Source organism: Oryza sativa, chromosome 5 (genome assembly GCF_034140825.1).
Source record: "Oryza sativa Japonica Group chromosome 5, ASM3414082v1".
Lineage (NCBI taxonomy): Eukaryota > Viridiplantae > Streptophyta > Magnoliopsida > Poales > Poaceae > Oryza > Oryza sativa.
In genome coordinates this window covers 26,488,666-26,503,650 of record NC_089039.1, presented here as the reverse complement: position 1 = coordinate 26,503,650, position 14,985 = coordinate 26,488,666, and the positions used below count along the sequence as shown (strand labels likewise).

Sequence of the window (14,985 nt, the reverse complement as noted above, 5' to 3'; positions counted from 1 at the left end):
ATCCCCCGCCCCCGAAGTCCCACATTTCCAAAGCTCTCCATCGAGCTCGTCGGAATAGAGCGCGAGAGCAGGGTGGGGGTGGTTCTCGCCGGAATGGAGTGCAAGAGCGAGGAGATCAGGGTGGACTCCCTGGAGGCGGTGCAGAAGCTGGCCGAGAAGAGGGGCGACGAGCGCGGCGTCCTCGTCTTCATCTACGCCGTCGACGGCGTCCACCACGCCAAGGAAATCGCCGACGCGCTCGGCGACCTGAAGAAGAACAACGACTGGCACGTCAACAACCTCGGCGTCGTCGAGGCGCTCTCCACCCTCTACGGCCCCCTCTTCCTCTCCATCGGGATTCTCCGCATCATCCTCCGCCATCGCCACGACAACGGCATCACCGCTGTGCGGAAACAGGCTCCCCAGCTTCTCCGCCAAGGTCGCAAGCTCAAAACCATGGAGCTCGGCGGGATTACCGGCACAGTCTTCCTCGGGCAGAATCATCAGGAGTCGGTTCCTCAAGGCGGACGCGGCATGGGCGACCGCATCATCAACCTCTGCAATCAAGTCATCGGCAACGACGCGGAGCATCGCACGAAGCGGAACAACCCGGTGTCCGATGAGTGGTTCGACAAGGCTGACAAACTCCTCAAGGACATCGAGATGTTCGTCACACAACCTGTGCACCTCCCCGTGGACCCCGACGCCGCCTCTGGGCGAGACGAGCGCCTCCCCGCCGCCGCCGCGGACGACGACCACCTCCCGCCGCTCCCGGCTCTGCTTCGCAACAAGAGGAGCGCCTCCCCCGCCGCCGCTGCTGAAGCTGAAGGCGAGCACCTCCTAGCGGCTTCCGGCTCTGCCTCAGACCATGAGGAGAGCCTCCCCCGCCGCCGCCGCCGGCTGTCTCCGAACCTCCCCGCCGTCCCCGACGTCATCCCCAAGTAAGCTGTTACCAACAAGAACACCAGATCGCTTCGCTGTGTAAGTAAATGACTCGAAGATTCAATAGAGACGCCTTGTTGGTTACTGGTTAGTTAGCTGTCATGAACAGATTGATGATAGAAATACAGAAACAGAGTATTTGATTACTAGAATGATGTTTCTCTCTTGTGCCAATGCAAATAGTTGCAGTTTTGAGTGTGCTTGTCCTGAAGCCTACATTTGCTGGGAGTTTCTATCAGATTTTGTTTTCTGTACATTTTCTACTTGCATTTGCATCATATAGATCAGAAATCAGGCCCATCTTTACAATAGTAGCATATGCAATTGCCAACTTGACATCCCAAGTGAGTAACAGAATAAATCAGCACATCTCTTAGTTGCTATTTCTTCTGTCTAGACAAATCACCAAGAGATTTGGCACCAGCTTGAGAAATAACATAACCCTTTAGCTTAGTTGGTCACCTTGTGGTAGCAGCTGTTGTTACAAAGAAAAAATGGCTGCTCATCGAAAATATTTGATTATATTGCTTTCGCTGTTATTTACACCAACAATCAAGAATAAACTATGAACAAATCTCGTCGGAGGGAAAAAAAACTACAAGTATGTGTCCTAATAGAATGAGCTCGCCCTCCAGCAAAGTGAATTGTGTCAACAAAGAGGAAAGAGCCCTGGATCATCATGCGCCCAACTTTTGCCAGGTAGTAGTATCAGTCATCCTAGTGATTGGTTTGGGGAGACGCCTCCGCGAGCTCGATTTCTTCACTCTTTTCCGCTTCATGGAAGACTTCTTTGATGGAGGAGCTTTCCTGCTACCTAATCTGAGTTTTCGAGATGGTTCACTGGCCGTTGGAGGGGGCTTCCAACCGGATGCAATCATTTGCTCTAGTAGCTCCCTGTGGTATCCCTGGTGTGATGTCAAACAGCAAAAACAGATACACTAGTAAGCTTATGAGGTTCAACATGTGCTGCCAATAGGACACAGGAAATACAGGGCACTGGTAGTTTAGTTCTGCAGGTTAGGTAGTGTGTGCTTGTGTCCTAGGAAGTATGTGAAAACAAAAATTATGTAGTAGGATGAGAAACCTGAATAACGAAGTTGCGTCTTTCGCAGTCCAGGAACATTTCAGGCATCCAGCCAACTCTAGCCCTTATTTTGTCCCGGACGGTGCTGAAACTAATTTGATCCCTGGAGGTGAAACGGTCAACTTCATTGAACCAAAGGCATGTGAAGAGATTCGTGATGGGAATGTGCTCTCTGATGATGACACAACCTTCAGGGACATCTAAACCAATGCAAAAAGGACAGTTAAAATCTCAGAAAGTAACTGAACTGTTTTCGCCATACTTCAATGAGATCACTGACCACTTGTAATAGGAAGCTTAGCAGGTGCATAATATGTTAGGCCCTCATTTCGGTAAAACTCTATTTGGTAATCAATTGATGCATTGTCATACTTGCCAGCAGCTTTATTAGCTTCTGCTTCTTCAAATACATCAAAGCGTTTGTAGTGCCGAGAGATAGCAAAAGTAGCATTCTTCCTCCACAAAAACCTAATAGCCATGATATGACACAGTCAGACTCAACACAGTAGTCAAATATTGCAATATTGCGATCTTAAAATAATGAAAAGCTGGTAAGTTCCAAATTCTAATGTCAGCAGACCAACAAGGAAATACAAACAAAATACTAAGAAATTGAGTGAGTAGCTGTTATAAATAAAGTGTCTTGTGAAAAAGCCATTGATAATCTTTCTAGTCTAATATCCTCAACAGACTTAAATATGCAGTAATCCGTTGATAGAAGTAATGGCAAATGGTGGCTGTTGAAATTGTTGCAAAGATGCCAAGGTGTAGAACAGCCCAAATTTTAATTTGACAAAACTATAGCACATGACAGGTTTCTCTCCTTAAAGAAATAGCATATAATAAACCAAGATCTTCACATAAATCATACCTCTCAAGCAGTAGATAAGGGTCCACAACGAGCTTAAGCTTTGCATCTATCCAAACTGAAAATCTCACATTTGGAAAAAGCCTATGGAGCAGAAGCTTAGGAATCTGCACAAATTAGATGTTTGTTCAATTAACAAGCACAAAACAAGGGCAACATATAACGTGGGCCTACACATTAAAGCAACAACTTTCAGTTTGGGAACTTCAATATCAGTGACAAACATTTGTTTGCAACATACTCTCTTCAGTGGCCCCGCCCCTACAACAAGTTTGCCTAGTGCCCACTCAAACTGACTGTATCACTTTTATACATTTCTTTTCTCATGGATTAGTATTTTAATTTATCCTGAATTGCACATGACATTTCAACAATTCTCTACTTGGACCCAAACCACTTAAGCAATATAGTAAGAAGCCTCACGTAATTATACTATGTTAGCATTCAAGTATGAGGTCCATGAGGTTTGTTTGTCTCCTGTAAATATACCGAGAGCTAGTAATGCATCACAAGGATATAACGTCGACAGAAATTACAAGTCATAAGAATGGCACCTTCCCCGTACGCCTTGGATCTTCGTATGGGAGATTTCGAACGACCACTAGCCTCCATAAGCCAACTTTGTTGTTTCTGTACAATGAGCTAGAATTTTTTACATAAGCCTCTGTTTCTTCATCTACAAACATATAAAAACATGCATTTGCCTTTGAAAATTCGCTGGCATTCCTTGGATGTTGAATCATATCATAATTCCCTGGAAAACGGTATCAAAGTGTGAGCAGACAAGCAGAATGCAATCATAATTAATACTATTACTGAACAGTGATGTTACCAAAAATAGCAGAAGCTACAACCAGCTCACGGCATTTCTCCATCTCTAACAGATCATCATCATTGATATCAAATCCAGAACCTTGGCCAGGTTTCTTTCCTCTAACAAAGCTGATAAAACAGCACAAATCATTTCATTCAGCATACACATTTCAGCCATTAAGTTTTGGCAGAAGTTCTGGATTAAATATGGGTAAGAAGATGCAAGTAACCTACCCACAGTGGACAGTCATAGACTCACTAATGTCAAAAGATTTATTTCTCTGCTCCAGAGATGGATGCCCACCAAATACAGAGCCCTGATTTGAGAAATTTGCAGTGATGTTGTCTTCAAATACATAACTTAAGTTCTTAAGGACAGGAGATGGTGAAGGTTGTGGAGGCATAAGAGCGAACGCCTGGTCTACAGGCACGTAGCAAACATCACATGCTACAGGGAAAATGAGAACATATCTTACGATTAATGACAAGTCAAACACAAACAAACTTGCAACGCTAACCAAAAAGATGTAAAGAACTAAGCTTACGTCGTGGTCCAGTGCGTTTCGGATCAACCAGGGGAGGGGCAACTGAGAAACCTTCACAAGGATGATGTGTAAAGTTTGCAAATGAAAGACGAAGTCGATTTGGAAGTTCAGTTTTGTTGACGCTACTAGCAGAGAATTGGTCGCTGGACGTCATTAGAGGCCTTGTCATGCTGGGATACACAGAGTTCTGTATGGTATTTGCGACTTCATAGTTATTTGCAATGATCATTGAAGCATTATCATCTGAAACAAGTCACCAAACCAACAAGTCAATGACTATGCTTTCTAACAAAAACATATATTATTTTTCATTCAAGAAACATCATTTTCTTTTGAATTCCTTGAATAAAGTACATGTTTGAGAATTCCATAGTAAAAGCATATGGCATGAGCAGCTAACGTCCCTTGATAGTTAGGATTGGCAGACAATTTATCATATCTGAGGCTCCCAAGTAATATAACAAATTTTAGTACTAAGTGGGAGGGTATTCGGTGATCAAGACGGAGGCCACACAGCTCTGCAAGATTCAATCTACCATTTCAAATCTAAGAGTGTGTAGTTCCCTTGACCTTATGAAGGTCTCTAACCATCAAGACCACTTGTATGCATCAAAACCTGGTTTATAGAGAAGTACTCTACCTGGACCAAGATATACATGACACTGCCATCAGACCAGATCACAGACAACAACATCCAATTAGTCTAGCTGATCCGCAACACCACAAAACTGAGACATGTAAATGGGAGGCGATCACACGATCAGCATAGGCCAGTATGTAACCAGAATGAATGCCGCGCGCTATTGATTCCCAATGTTTAGAGCATCACAAAGACATAAACTAATCTGGATTTCTGCAAGCGTGAACTGCGTGACCGGAACAAACTGCTAGTACAAATGCCCATTTCGCTACGAACAGCAGCTAGGGAGGGAAGCGTGCGGCGCGAATTCAGCGCAGGCAGCCAATTGGCAGCGGCGAGAAAGAAAAGGGCAGAGCGCGTACAAACCTTTGACGACGGCGAAGATGGAGCAGAAGACGGCGGCGGAGGCAGCGGCGAGCAGCAGCAGCACCCCGGCCCTCCGGCGGCCCACCAGCCGCAGCGCGCGGTGGAGCAGCTGCAGCCGCTCCTTCTCCCCGCCGCCTCGCCACCCCCACCCCCTGCCCCCGCCCTTCCTCCCGCCGCCGGCCGACGCGAGGGAGCCGTAGCTCCCGCACCGCATCCCCAGCGTCGCCGCCGAGCCACTCATCGCCACCGCCGCAGCCGCCGCCTCCCCTCTCTCATCCCAATCGCCGAATCACACGGCGCCGCAATCCCCTCCACCGAAACACGCGAGATCCCGCGAGCTGTGGCTGGCAACCAGATCAGACAAGGCGCCGCCCACGCGGGGATTAGAGGATGCAGGTGGAGCACCGACGCGCGCGCGCGCGCGGGCGGTGGGTGGGTGGGTGGGGGTTAGAAGCGCGGCGCGGGCGCGGCGGGCGGCGAGACGGGGAGGATTTTTTTTGCCGGTTCACGGAGCTGGAACCTACCACCACACCAGCAGCAGCAGCGGCAGCAGCAGCATGTGAGATTCCTGCGCGCGAGCGCGCGTGACGACTCACTGACGAGACGGCGACGCGGTGGCCTCGTCGTCGTCTTCCTCGCGGCTGACGAGTCGCCTGGCGCTCGCGTGGAGTGTAGTGTGCCGCCCCGTGGTGACAAGTCGGGGAGGTTAAAAAGCGGCCCAAGCCGCTTCGGTTAAACGCCATCACTACTAGTGATGATGACTTGATGAGTGATGGGCAACGCGATCTTCAGTAGTAGGGTAGGTGCACGTCAGAGCTTGCTGCTGATGGACGAAAATATTACACTTTTTATTTCTCCCTTCTTTTTAAAATATATAGCAACCTAATACCCTCTCTGTTTTTTATAAATGACATTAATATTTAATGTGAAGTTTGATCGTATTATTAAAAAATTATATAAATATCACTTCTTTTATTGTGACACGTTTTATTATTAAAGAAACATTAAATGTGTCTTATTCTTTAGCACATTTACACTATTTTTCTAATAAGATGAATGATCAAATACTATTTTAAAAAACAAAAACATTATCTACTAAAGAAACAGAGTTAGTACTGAATTAACTGCCGAAGAAATATGTGATAATGATTGATGCCAAATTGCCATTTGGCAGATTGAAATACCTGGAGAGATTCTCAAAAGGATTTTTTTGAAAATAAAAAATGGAGGGGATGTGTGAGAAGAGGAGTGTTTGGCAAGTGAGAGTGACTGGGAGCACGTTTGGATGATTAATGCGAAAGCGGAAAAAAGGGTTGAAGGTGGGAGGAGCATAACCATGATACATCTCCTTTTGATCCCCTTTTTACAATGGATTTGCGCCTTTCTGAAATGACGTCTTAGCAACCATACTTCCTTTCAGTCTATGGCTCCCATATGATCTTGTCTTAGCTACAAGCATGTGTGATTAGTGTGGTTGTGTGCGGTCTTGCCGGCTTTGCCCAAGCCAAACCGCGTTGGGTACAGATCGTCGGTGACCAGTCGACTATACGTGATCTTGATGGGTTTGTGGATCAAAGATTGACAACAGATTGGGCTCTTTATCTTGCCTTTCGTGGGCTTTTCTGCTTTACTATTCTTTATTGGGCTGGGCCTGATAGCAGCAAAGACAAACCAATTCTTTCTTTATTTGAATCGCAATCGGTTCTACTTACTACAACCTATTCATGTCCAATCCAGCAAAGTTGTCAGCATGGGAGACTGAGTTAAGATCAAGAAATTAACGGATTCACTGAGGTAATTTTACGTGATAGGAAGAACAAGGTTACAGAGAAAATTAAACGATAGCGAAATAAACATACAAGCTGTCTCAATTGCATAACATCTTGATTATTACAGCCATACTCCTCTACCATATAAGCATCGTAAACCAATGCAAAACCAGCACTAACTACGTACCACAGCAACTAATTCATCTCCCCATGCAAGATCGAGTCAATGAATTAATTAGCCTAGCCGATCGATTTATTCAGGCCCGGTCTCTGATCTTGGCGACGACGACGATCGAACACACCAACATGGATCAATGGATCAGTAGCACTTGTTGGGGTATTTGGGGGAGAAGACGAAGTTGCCGACGGAGTAGAGGCCCTGGAGGCCATTGTCGCGCTTGACGAACTCCTCGAACTTGAGCGGCAGGCCCCTCCTGCCGTGGCCGGGGACGGCGCACGCGCGCGACGGCGACCGGGGCACGTACACCCTGCACTCCTGGCTCGTGAACGACGTCAGCTGCGACGTCTCGATCCGGAAGTAGCCGCCGCTCCCGGCCACCCCCCTGATCGACGCCACCCGCCGGTGCCCGTGCCGGCAACGCAGGTACGCCACCGCTCCTGCACACACATATATACACGCACACGCACGGCCGCCGGCGAGATGGTACGTTAAAACAAAACATAAATATTAGGAAAGTACCAAATATTAAATAAATAGAAGTGGGTAAGGCTTTGAACCCAAATAAGCTAACCCACAATCTTGTGAAGCTAGCCGAAAAACCCCTAACAGTTTCTATGTTACGTCGACAACGACACCGTGTAATCAAGAATATTGATTTTACCGTTCTTAAAAAGATATTGGGAGGTATCATATTTTTTTTAGTGTAAATTTGGTGTCTCTAGTATTAGAAGGTACGGAAATGCATTAAAAAAATTATTACGTCTTGGGAGGTACTACTCTCTCCCAGAAAAAAGCAAATCTTAGCTATGAATCTAGACATGCATATTTCCAGGTTATACGTGTCTAGTTTCGTAGCTAGGATTGGATTATTCTTGGGACGGAGGAGATAACTCTCGAAAACTGTAAAATTTCTCAATGGTGAAATGTATGGTCGGTCTGATCTGCGAGCTTACCTGCGAGCGGGGACGCGTCCATGGCGGCGAGGTAGCCGGGGTACCTGCAGGTCTTGCACCACACCATGCCCTGCACGCCGATGCTGAAGTTCACCGTCGGCGGCGGCGGGGGCAGGCCCATGGCGGAGGCGCCGCCGCCGCCGTCGAGAGCGAGCAGCACGGCGGCGAGCGAGAGTACAACGAACGACTTGACGAACAACAGTGCCATCGCGATCGAATTCGCCATTAATTAGTCAACGTAATCCACACAAGAATACGTAATAACTAGCTAGAAGACGACACTAATTCGCTAGCTAGCTAAGCAAGATCTAGTCTGGTAAGATATGGTATAGTATACAGACAGAATTAAACACTTGGGTTAACTAGGATACGTTGCGAAGACAAGAAGCGAGAGATGATGGTGCAATTTATAGCGTGCGTGTGCGTACGTAGAAGTGCATAGACGCATACAGTGATAATAAATAAATAGTAAGAAATTTAAGATGGCTCGTGATTGCTGTTTTGGATTCTGATTAGAAGGGGATCAGAGAGACTGTATATTCAAGTTGTGTGGAAAATACGAGGGTTCGTTGGGGAATCGAGGGCCAGGAAATGATGAACTCGCGTGTGGGCTGGAGTGCGCTGCAAGCGATCAGTACTTCGTTAATAGCATTATCTCTGTTTAATTACTTGATTCCAGGTGTGTTAGAAGTTAAAATACATGACACTATGTACCACTGTATCGCACTACTGTGGACACATCGTGTTTTTTTAAGACAATCACGTACATCGGCCGTTTTAATTCGCCTAGTGATCGGAGTTTAGTAGTGTACACTCCAGTAGATCTATCTAAGTACCATGCATCCTTAGTAAAATCACCTGGTTAGGCAAATCGAGGATGCATGGGATCGATGAACAAGAGTGCATATCTTGGACATCAGAATAACTGCAGTATACGTAGCGTTCAAGGCATCGGATCTGTTTCGATCGGGAATGTAATAAGCTGCTTAACTGGTATAATCGACGAGCCCAAAGTCTGAAGTGGAGCAAGTAAATACTACTCTCCCCGTTTTATATATTATAAGTCCGCTTTATTTTTCTCCTAATCAAACTTTTTATAATTTAACCAAATTTATAAAAAAAACTAGTAAATTAGTTTCATTAAATTTTAAATTGAACATATTTTAATAGTATAGTTATTTTATGTTAAAAATACTACTGTGTTTTTTCATGTATACTTGATTAAAATTAAAAATGTTTGACTAGAAAAAAATCATATCAATTTATAATATGATTGATGGACAGTAGTGACAATGCCGCATATATAGATTCCAAGGTTGAGCTATTAGACCTAAAATCCCTTATATTATGGGATAGAGGGAGTAGTCAAGTAGTAGTACTCCAAGTCACCAACGCAAACAAATTTTGATCGAGCAGTGTAAAAACAGTAGTTTTTTCTGATTCCAGTACGTAGTAGCTCCTTGTGTTGTTGATGTATTGTATTTGTATCGTATGCAGATGCAACTGCCAACTGAGGTTCCGTTCGGCAGTTGCAAGCGCTGGCAATCTGGTCTGCCTTCTCGAGCGGGCCAAAAAAGCCCGTTAGCCCATTAAACCTGAGTCATTTGGCCCAATACTCCCAAGCGGTGACATCCACCAAACCAACCTGGGCCACGCACGCTGCGCACTCTAAACGTTCGAAGCAGAGTTTCCGCTCGTGTGCAAGATCTGATCAACAGCAGCGGTGCGCCATATGGTAGCTCGCGGTTGCTACGATCATATTCTCCCGCGCGGGCGGTGGCGGCGTGCAGACTGCAGAGGCAGCGGCGGCACGGGGAGGTGCGCGGGTGCCCCTCAGCGTGATCCACCGGCGCGGGTGGAACCGGCGGTCCAGGACGCCGTGCGCGCGCGGGTCCGCGCAGCAGAGGCGCCACGGGCGGCAGACCGCGCGGAAGGTGACGTAGTCCGCGACGTCGCTCGCGAGGAGGCGCTCCGCGATCAGCCCCGCGGGCCCTTCCCCGAGGTTCGTCCAGTCTCTCCTAAAATAAAAGACGAGAAATCATCGTGTTGGATTCGGAAATATACCGGAGGGTAAACTAATATATGGCCCCGTCGATTGGATTATTCACGGCATATTTGCAAACGTAAAATAATTTATAAATAAAACTTTTATATATGCGTTCTTAGCGATCTGAAAAGCAAAGGCGGGAAAATAAACTACAATGAAAAGACCTAAAATTAACTTTAAAATTAAAGTTTAAAGTTTAACTAATAAGTATAAGTATAAGCGAAAAGATGAGACTCGTAGAATTAGAGTGGAGGATAAACTTTGTACCAATTATTAGGCTGGATGAAGGCACTCGTTTCACACCCCCCCAAAAAAAAAAAACTTGGAGGGATCTGCGATGACCACCAGCGCCGCGGATCATTTTCTGCCGTACTGATCTGGATCTGGGAGCTTGGTGCCGCTGGATCGTGACGGTTGTACGGTAGCTTTGCCGGGCGAGAGGCTGCCGGAAGAAAATTTGGTGAGACGGAGGTCCTACGCTAACAAGAAAGACTTCGTTTCCAAGCGCGACATGTGTGGGCACCAATCTTAAAGCAACTCCATCCTCATCTTCAACCTCACGCCTCACGAACGTTCTCCCATTCCTTGTTTGCCCAGCGGCTCACCGCTGCCCCCATGCTCCTAACGAGCTTGCAAAGAGGAGCACGTGGGAGCTTGCCCTTCCTTGGTCTGCCGAGCAGCTCACAGCAGGACATTGGGTTGGGGAGCAGTGGCGAACTCCAGCGGTCTAGATGAAGAATTTGTAGCAAGCTTGACTGCTTGAATAGTTGAGTACATCGAGCACAAATTGATGGGCAGTTGAGTCTGACCGTAGGGTGAGGAGCTTGCTGACCTCTCGCAGGCCACCGCTTCGCCCCCACCAGTGTGACCTTGCTGCTTCGCTGAACAAGAAGGTTGAATCGACGCGTTGCCCTCCATGTGTGCGAGCTCGTCAAGATGCCGAATGGGAGTAAGGAATCGCCTCCCGCCGATCTCCTGTTCTCTATGAGCGAGAGCTTGCCGCCAGACTGAGCTGGACGGATCGGAGGAATCACTCATGCGCCGTTTCATCTGTGCAAACGGAGGAATTATCTGTGCAGCTGTACCGAAAGGGGAGAACTGAGAGATTGCTTTGAGATCGGTAGGGAACACGTGTCACGTTTTGAAACAAAATCTTTCTGATAAACATAAGACTTCAGTCCTACCAAATTTTCTTCCGAGGCTGCCTGGACTTGGCAGGACGCTCTCCTCTTCGCCCCACAAGAAGAGCGCCTCGGCATCTTGCGCGTCGGCCGGACACAAAGATTTGTAGGTCCCACATCTCTCAAGGACTGAAAGCACCGAAGGAAAACTAGTCGGATTGGCCCAGCCGCAGCAGCCCATAGTTATTCGGCTCGTTACTGTGTAGTCGTTGGAGAAGGTATACGCATCGGAAACGATTTTGCGACTCTTTGTGTATTTCTATTTCGGGCCGAGTTTAGTTCCAAACTTCTTCTTTAAACTTTCAATTTTTTCATCACATCAAAATTTTCCTACACACATAAACTTTCAACTTTTTCGTCACATCGTTTCAATTTTGATGTTAACTAACCACATCCTCGGTACTTTTCCGAGAAACAATAAAAATGCTCCATTTTGGATGCCCCTGAAATTGGCAACATATATATCCCATAATCTTCGACAAATGCATGCGCATCCCTGAAATTGGCAACATATATATCCCATAATCTTCGACAAATGCATGCGCTAAACAAACGTCAGATGATTGAAAAAACATTAAAGTTACAATGTTCAGTATCAAATATCAAATACGTACATTGGTCATTTCAAGGAAGGCTTTTTTCTAAAAAAAAATAAACATTGCGCGGAAGCCCCATGGTTAAACTCCATAGCTGTATTGAAGGGACTGTATCTTAATAAATAAAATTATTTATTTGCTTCGAAATACTTCAACATGTATATAAAACTTTCTCCACAAAAGTGAGAATCATGGTAACTATGTCGTGGCTTTTTTTTTTAAAGAAAACACACAATATAAATGCACATACTCATAATGGGCGTACACACCCCTATAAACACACACGTACATCATATCTCTATTAGCACCTTTGAAAGGTTAGGTATATCACTGAAAGAATGATTAGCTATAAATGCGATTTTGTAGTAGTACCTAGGAAATAAACAATTAAGTGGTGTTTTATATGAGTAGCGAGATTTTGCAGCTAGAAGCGGAGGTCTCATCGTGTTCACTGTCACGCCATAATTATTTTAGGAATTAATAAAATGTTTGTAGAATTTATATTAAAGTGGGAGTAATTAAACAAGTGAAGTTAATATGAGAAGTAAAATAGCCTTTAGTAAATTGTGGCAATACTTTACTTTCCCCATGTCATACAATACTCTCTGGAGTTTCTCAGAATTTTCGGAGCCTAAGATTTAATTTTAACAAAACAAACATCATTCAGTAATTATTTGAAATGAAAAACACCCTCTGATCTTAGGCCAATTCTAGCCCGTTTCCCGCCTAGTGCCACCAGTCCAGGACCATTTGGCCCAATAGTACTTACTCACATCTACCACCCAACATGGGCCGCAGTCGGTGGGCCTATCGAGGCAGCGTCCCCCGCTCGTTGCTTTTCTCCTGGCATGCAAAAGATGAAAAAGATTTGAAAAACGCCTCTGAAACAACAGCATGATCAGATGCACAAACTCATCATAAATCGACCGAAAGGATAGACGTACTCAGATAATTTTTTTTCTCATGACATTACACTGACGAGCGAACTAAAACCACTGCAAACCTAAGCGACGAGCTACTACAAGGTTACAACAAATGCTCCATCGACCAAAAGACGAGCTAGCTAATTTCTACCCATTATTAATTCCAAATAACGTGCACGAACTTAATTAAACCATGCATCATCCAACCAAACCACTAACTAAATTGGCGATATGCGTGAACGCACATCTCGAATTCTCCATGTCAATATCGATCGTCTCATCACATCATCGGCACGCCGGCGGCGTCGGCGGCGGCGGCGGCCGGGCACTTGCCGCCGGTGCCGGGGCCGAACATGAGCGTGCTCTTGGGGCGGTACACGCCGCGGACGCCCTTGGGCAGCGACGCCACCCTCTCCCTCTCCAGCGTGAGCCCCAGCCACTTGTTCGACGGGATGAACGGCGCCGCGCACAGCGGCGACGGCGACGAGCCCAGGTAGACCCGGCACCTGCTCCGCCGGAACACGTCCAGCCTGTACACCATCACCAGGAAGTAGCCGTTCTTGTCCGTCGCCGTGCTCGTCATGTTCAGCACCTTGTCCCCGTAGCACACCAGCTGCGCCGTCGCATCTGCAAAATATTATCATAGAGACTATGTTAGTCATGGAAAACTGTTTTAATCGCTCGGATGATTGTTCACCTGTTTGATGCATATCATCTAAATAGCTATAAAAACTTTTTAAAAAAAATTAATTACATATATTGCTCCACAAACATACAAGTTAAAATTTAACTTTAATAAATTGTAACAAAAATAACAAACAAAACTTAAATTACTATATATATCTCCAAAGTGAAGATTAATTAATTTCTACATATGTAATGAAAATGGTTTACATCTCCGACATTTGCCTACGGCACTGGATACTAACTTGGTAGGGGAGACGCGTCCATGTAGCGGTTGTAGCCGCTGAGGTTGCAGGACTTGCAGTAGATTGTGCCCTGGACGACGACGACCGGCTGGATACGGCTCGGCGGCGAGGTGCGCGGCGGCGGAGGAACAGGAACAGGAGCCGGAGCCGGAGCTACATACCTCCCCGACGCATGAGAAACCGGGAGGAGAATTGCAAGGAGCAGCGCGGCCATGGCGCAGTGGATCTTGGAGGACACCATCGTTGATCAGTGTACCGCACTTAGCTCGAGTGGAACTGAAAAAATGAGCAGTACTGATCGAGTGTGAGAGCCCTTCCAGATATGAGCTAATTTATAGACGGAGATGGCTAGGGTTTCCTGCCGTTTGGAGTAATTTGGTTGGTTTGCTTCATTTGCGATCAAACAACTGATAGCTGCTAATTGAGATTCCATTTGGATGCATCGCAGTTAATGCTGTTGTTGGCTTATGACAGTAGAGTCCGTTAGGGTTCTAAACAAATGCATCACACTACTCCAGTACGCTGCTGCAAGCATGAAAGCGTGGACGTCTTTGACGCCTGTAGATAGCCAACGCAGGATCGAATTCGTGAACTGCCAACTGTTCTTTACCTGGCTTCATCTCCTGCAATTTGTTGTCACCTTTGATCTCAGCATCATATCCATTCTCAGAGTTTTTGCTTACTGCAAATATCGGCAGAAGATACTACTACACCTGACCAAGTGACTACTGCGTTTACTTTGACAGAGTCTGAGCCTTTTATCGGATTCAATCCTTACACCAACTTGACACTTCTTTACCGTGCTCAGTTGGATTTTTCGTGTTTTTTTTTTACCCCTGAAAGTTTTAGATCGAGCTAGGCAGATAGCTGAAGAAGAAGCTGTACATAGCTTTTCGGGGCGTTAAAAGTTTAATCTGATTTGTCATTGGAGAGCGTGGCCAGTACTGATGTTCGCGCTGAACGGCGACGACCTGTGTTTGTACTCTTCTACATGAACGAACTATAGAGTAGTTTTTTGAGCTGGGTATTTGTGCGGAGTTGCTTCTAAGGCAGGCAAGCCTCCCTCCTGAATCCTTGATTTCTGGTTCTGAATTCGTTCATCGATCGTTACTAGTCAGTACTCTTTTTTTCCCACTCAGAAGATGATCTAGTCACTCGATCAACTACTT

General features: G+C 46.0%; 3 protein-coding genes across 3 annotated transcripts; all 3 read right to left on the bottom strand.

Annotated features, from left to right (window-relative positions):
* Positions 1-1,416: 1,416 nt before the first annotated feature.
* LOC4339416 (probable hexosyltransferase MUCI70) lies at positions 1,417-5,918 on the bottom strand. The gene is made up of 9 exons (XM_015785237.3): positions 5,238-5,918; positions 4,232-4,474; positions 3,921-4,134; positions 3,706-3,815; positions 3,428-3,627; positions 2,877-2,980; positions 2,286-2,473; positions 2,006-2,205; positions 1,417-1,826 (listed from the first exon to the last, which is right to left on the bottom strand). The coding sequence occupies exons 1-9, from the start codon at positions 5,476-5,478 to the stop codon at positions 1,599-1,601; spliced, it is 1,728 nt and encodes a 575-aa protein (XP_015640723.1). The 5' UTR covers positions 5,479-5,918; the 3' UTR covers positions 1,417-1,598.
* A 1,153-nt stretch (positions 5,919-7,071) lies between these two features.
* Positions 7,072-8,517, bottom strand: LOC4339415 (non-classical arabinogalactan protein 31). Its single transcript, XM_015783365.3, has 2 exons — positions 8,141-8,517; positions 7,072-7,624 (listed from the first exon to the last, which is right to left on the bottom strand). The coding sequence occupies exons 1-2, from the start codon at positions 8,364-8,366 to the stop codon at positions 7,326-7,328; spliced, it is 525 nt and encodes a 174-aa protein (XP_015638851.1). The 5' UTR covers positions 8,367-8,517; the 3' UTR covers positions 7,072-7,325.
* Positions 8,518-12,882: 4,365 nt separating this feature from the next.
* Positions 12,883-14,239, bottom strand: LOC4339414 (non-classical arabinogalactan protein 31). Its single transcript, XM_015782871.3, has 2 exons — positions 13,817-14,239; positions 12,883-13,514 (listed from the first exon to the last, which is right to left on the bottom strand). The coding sequence occupies exons 1-2, from the start codon at positions 14,055-14,057 to the stop codon at positions 13,168-13,170; spliced, it is 588 nt and encodes a 195-aa protein (XP_015638357.1). The 5' UTR covers positions 14,058-14,239; the 3' UTR covers positions 12,883-13,167.
* Positions 14,240-14,985: the final 746 nt, after the last annotated feature.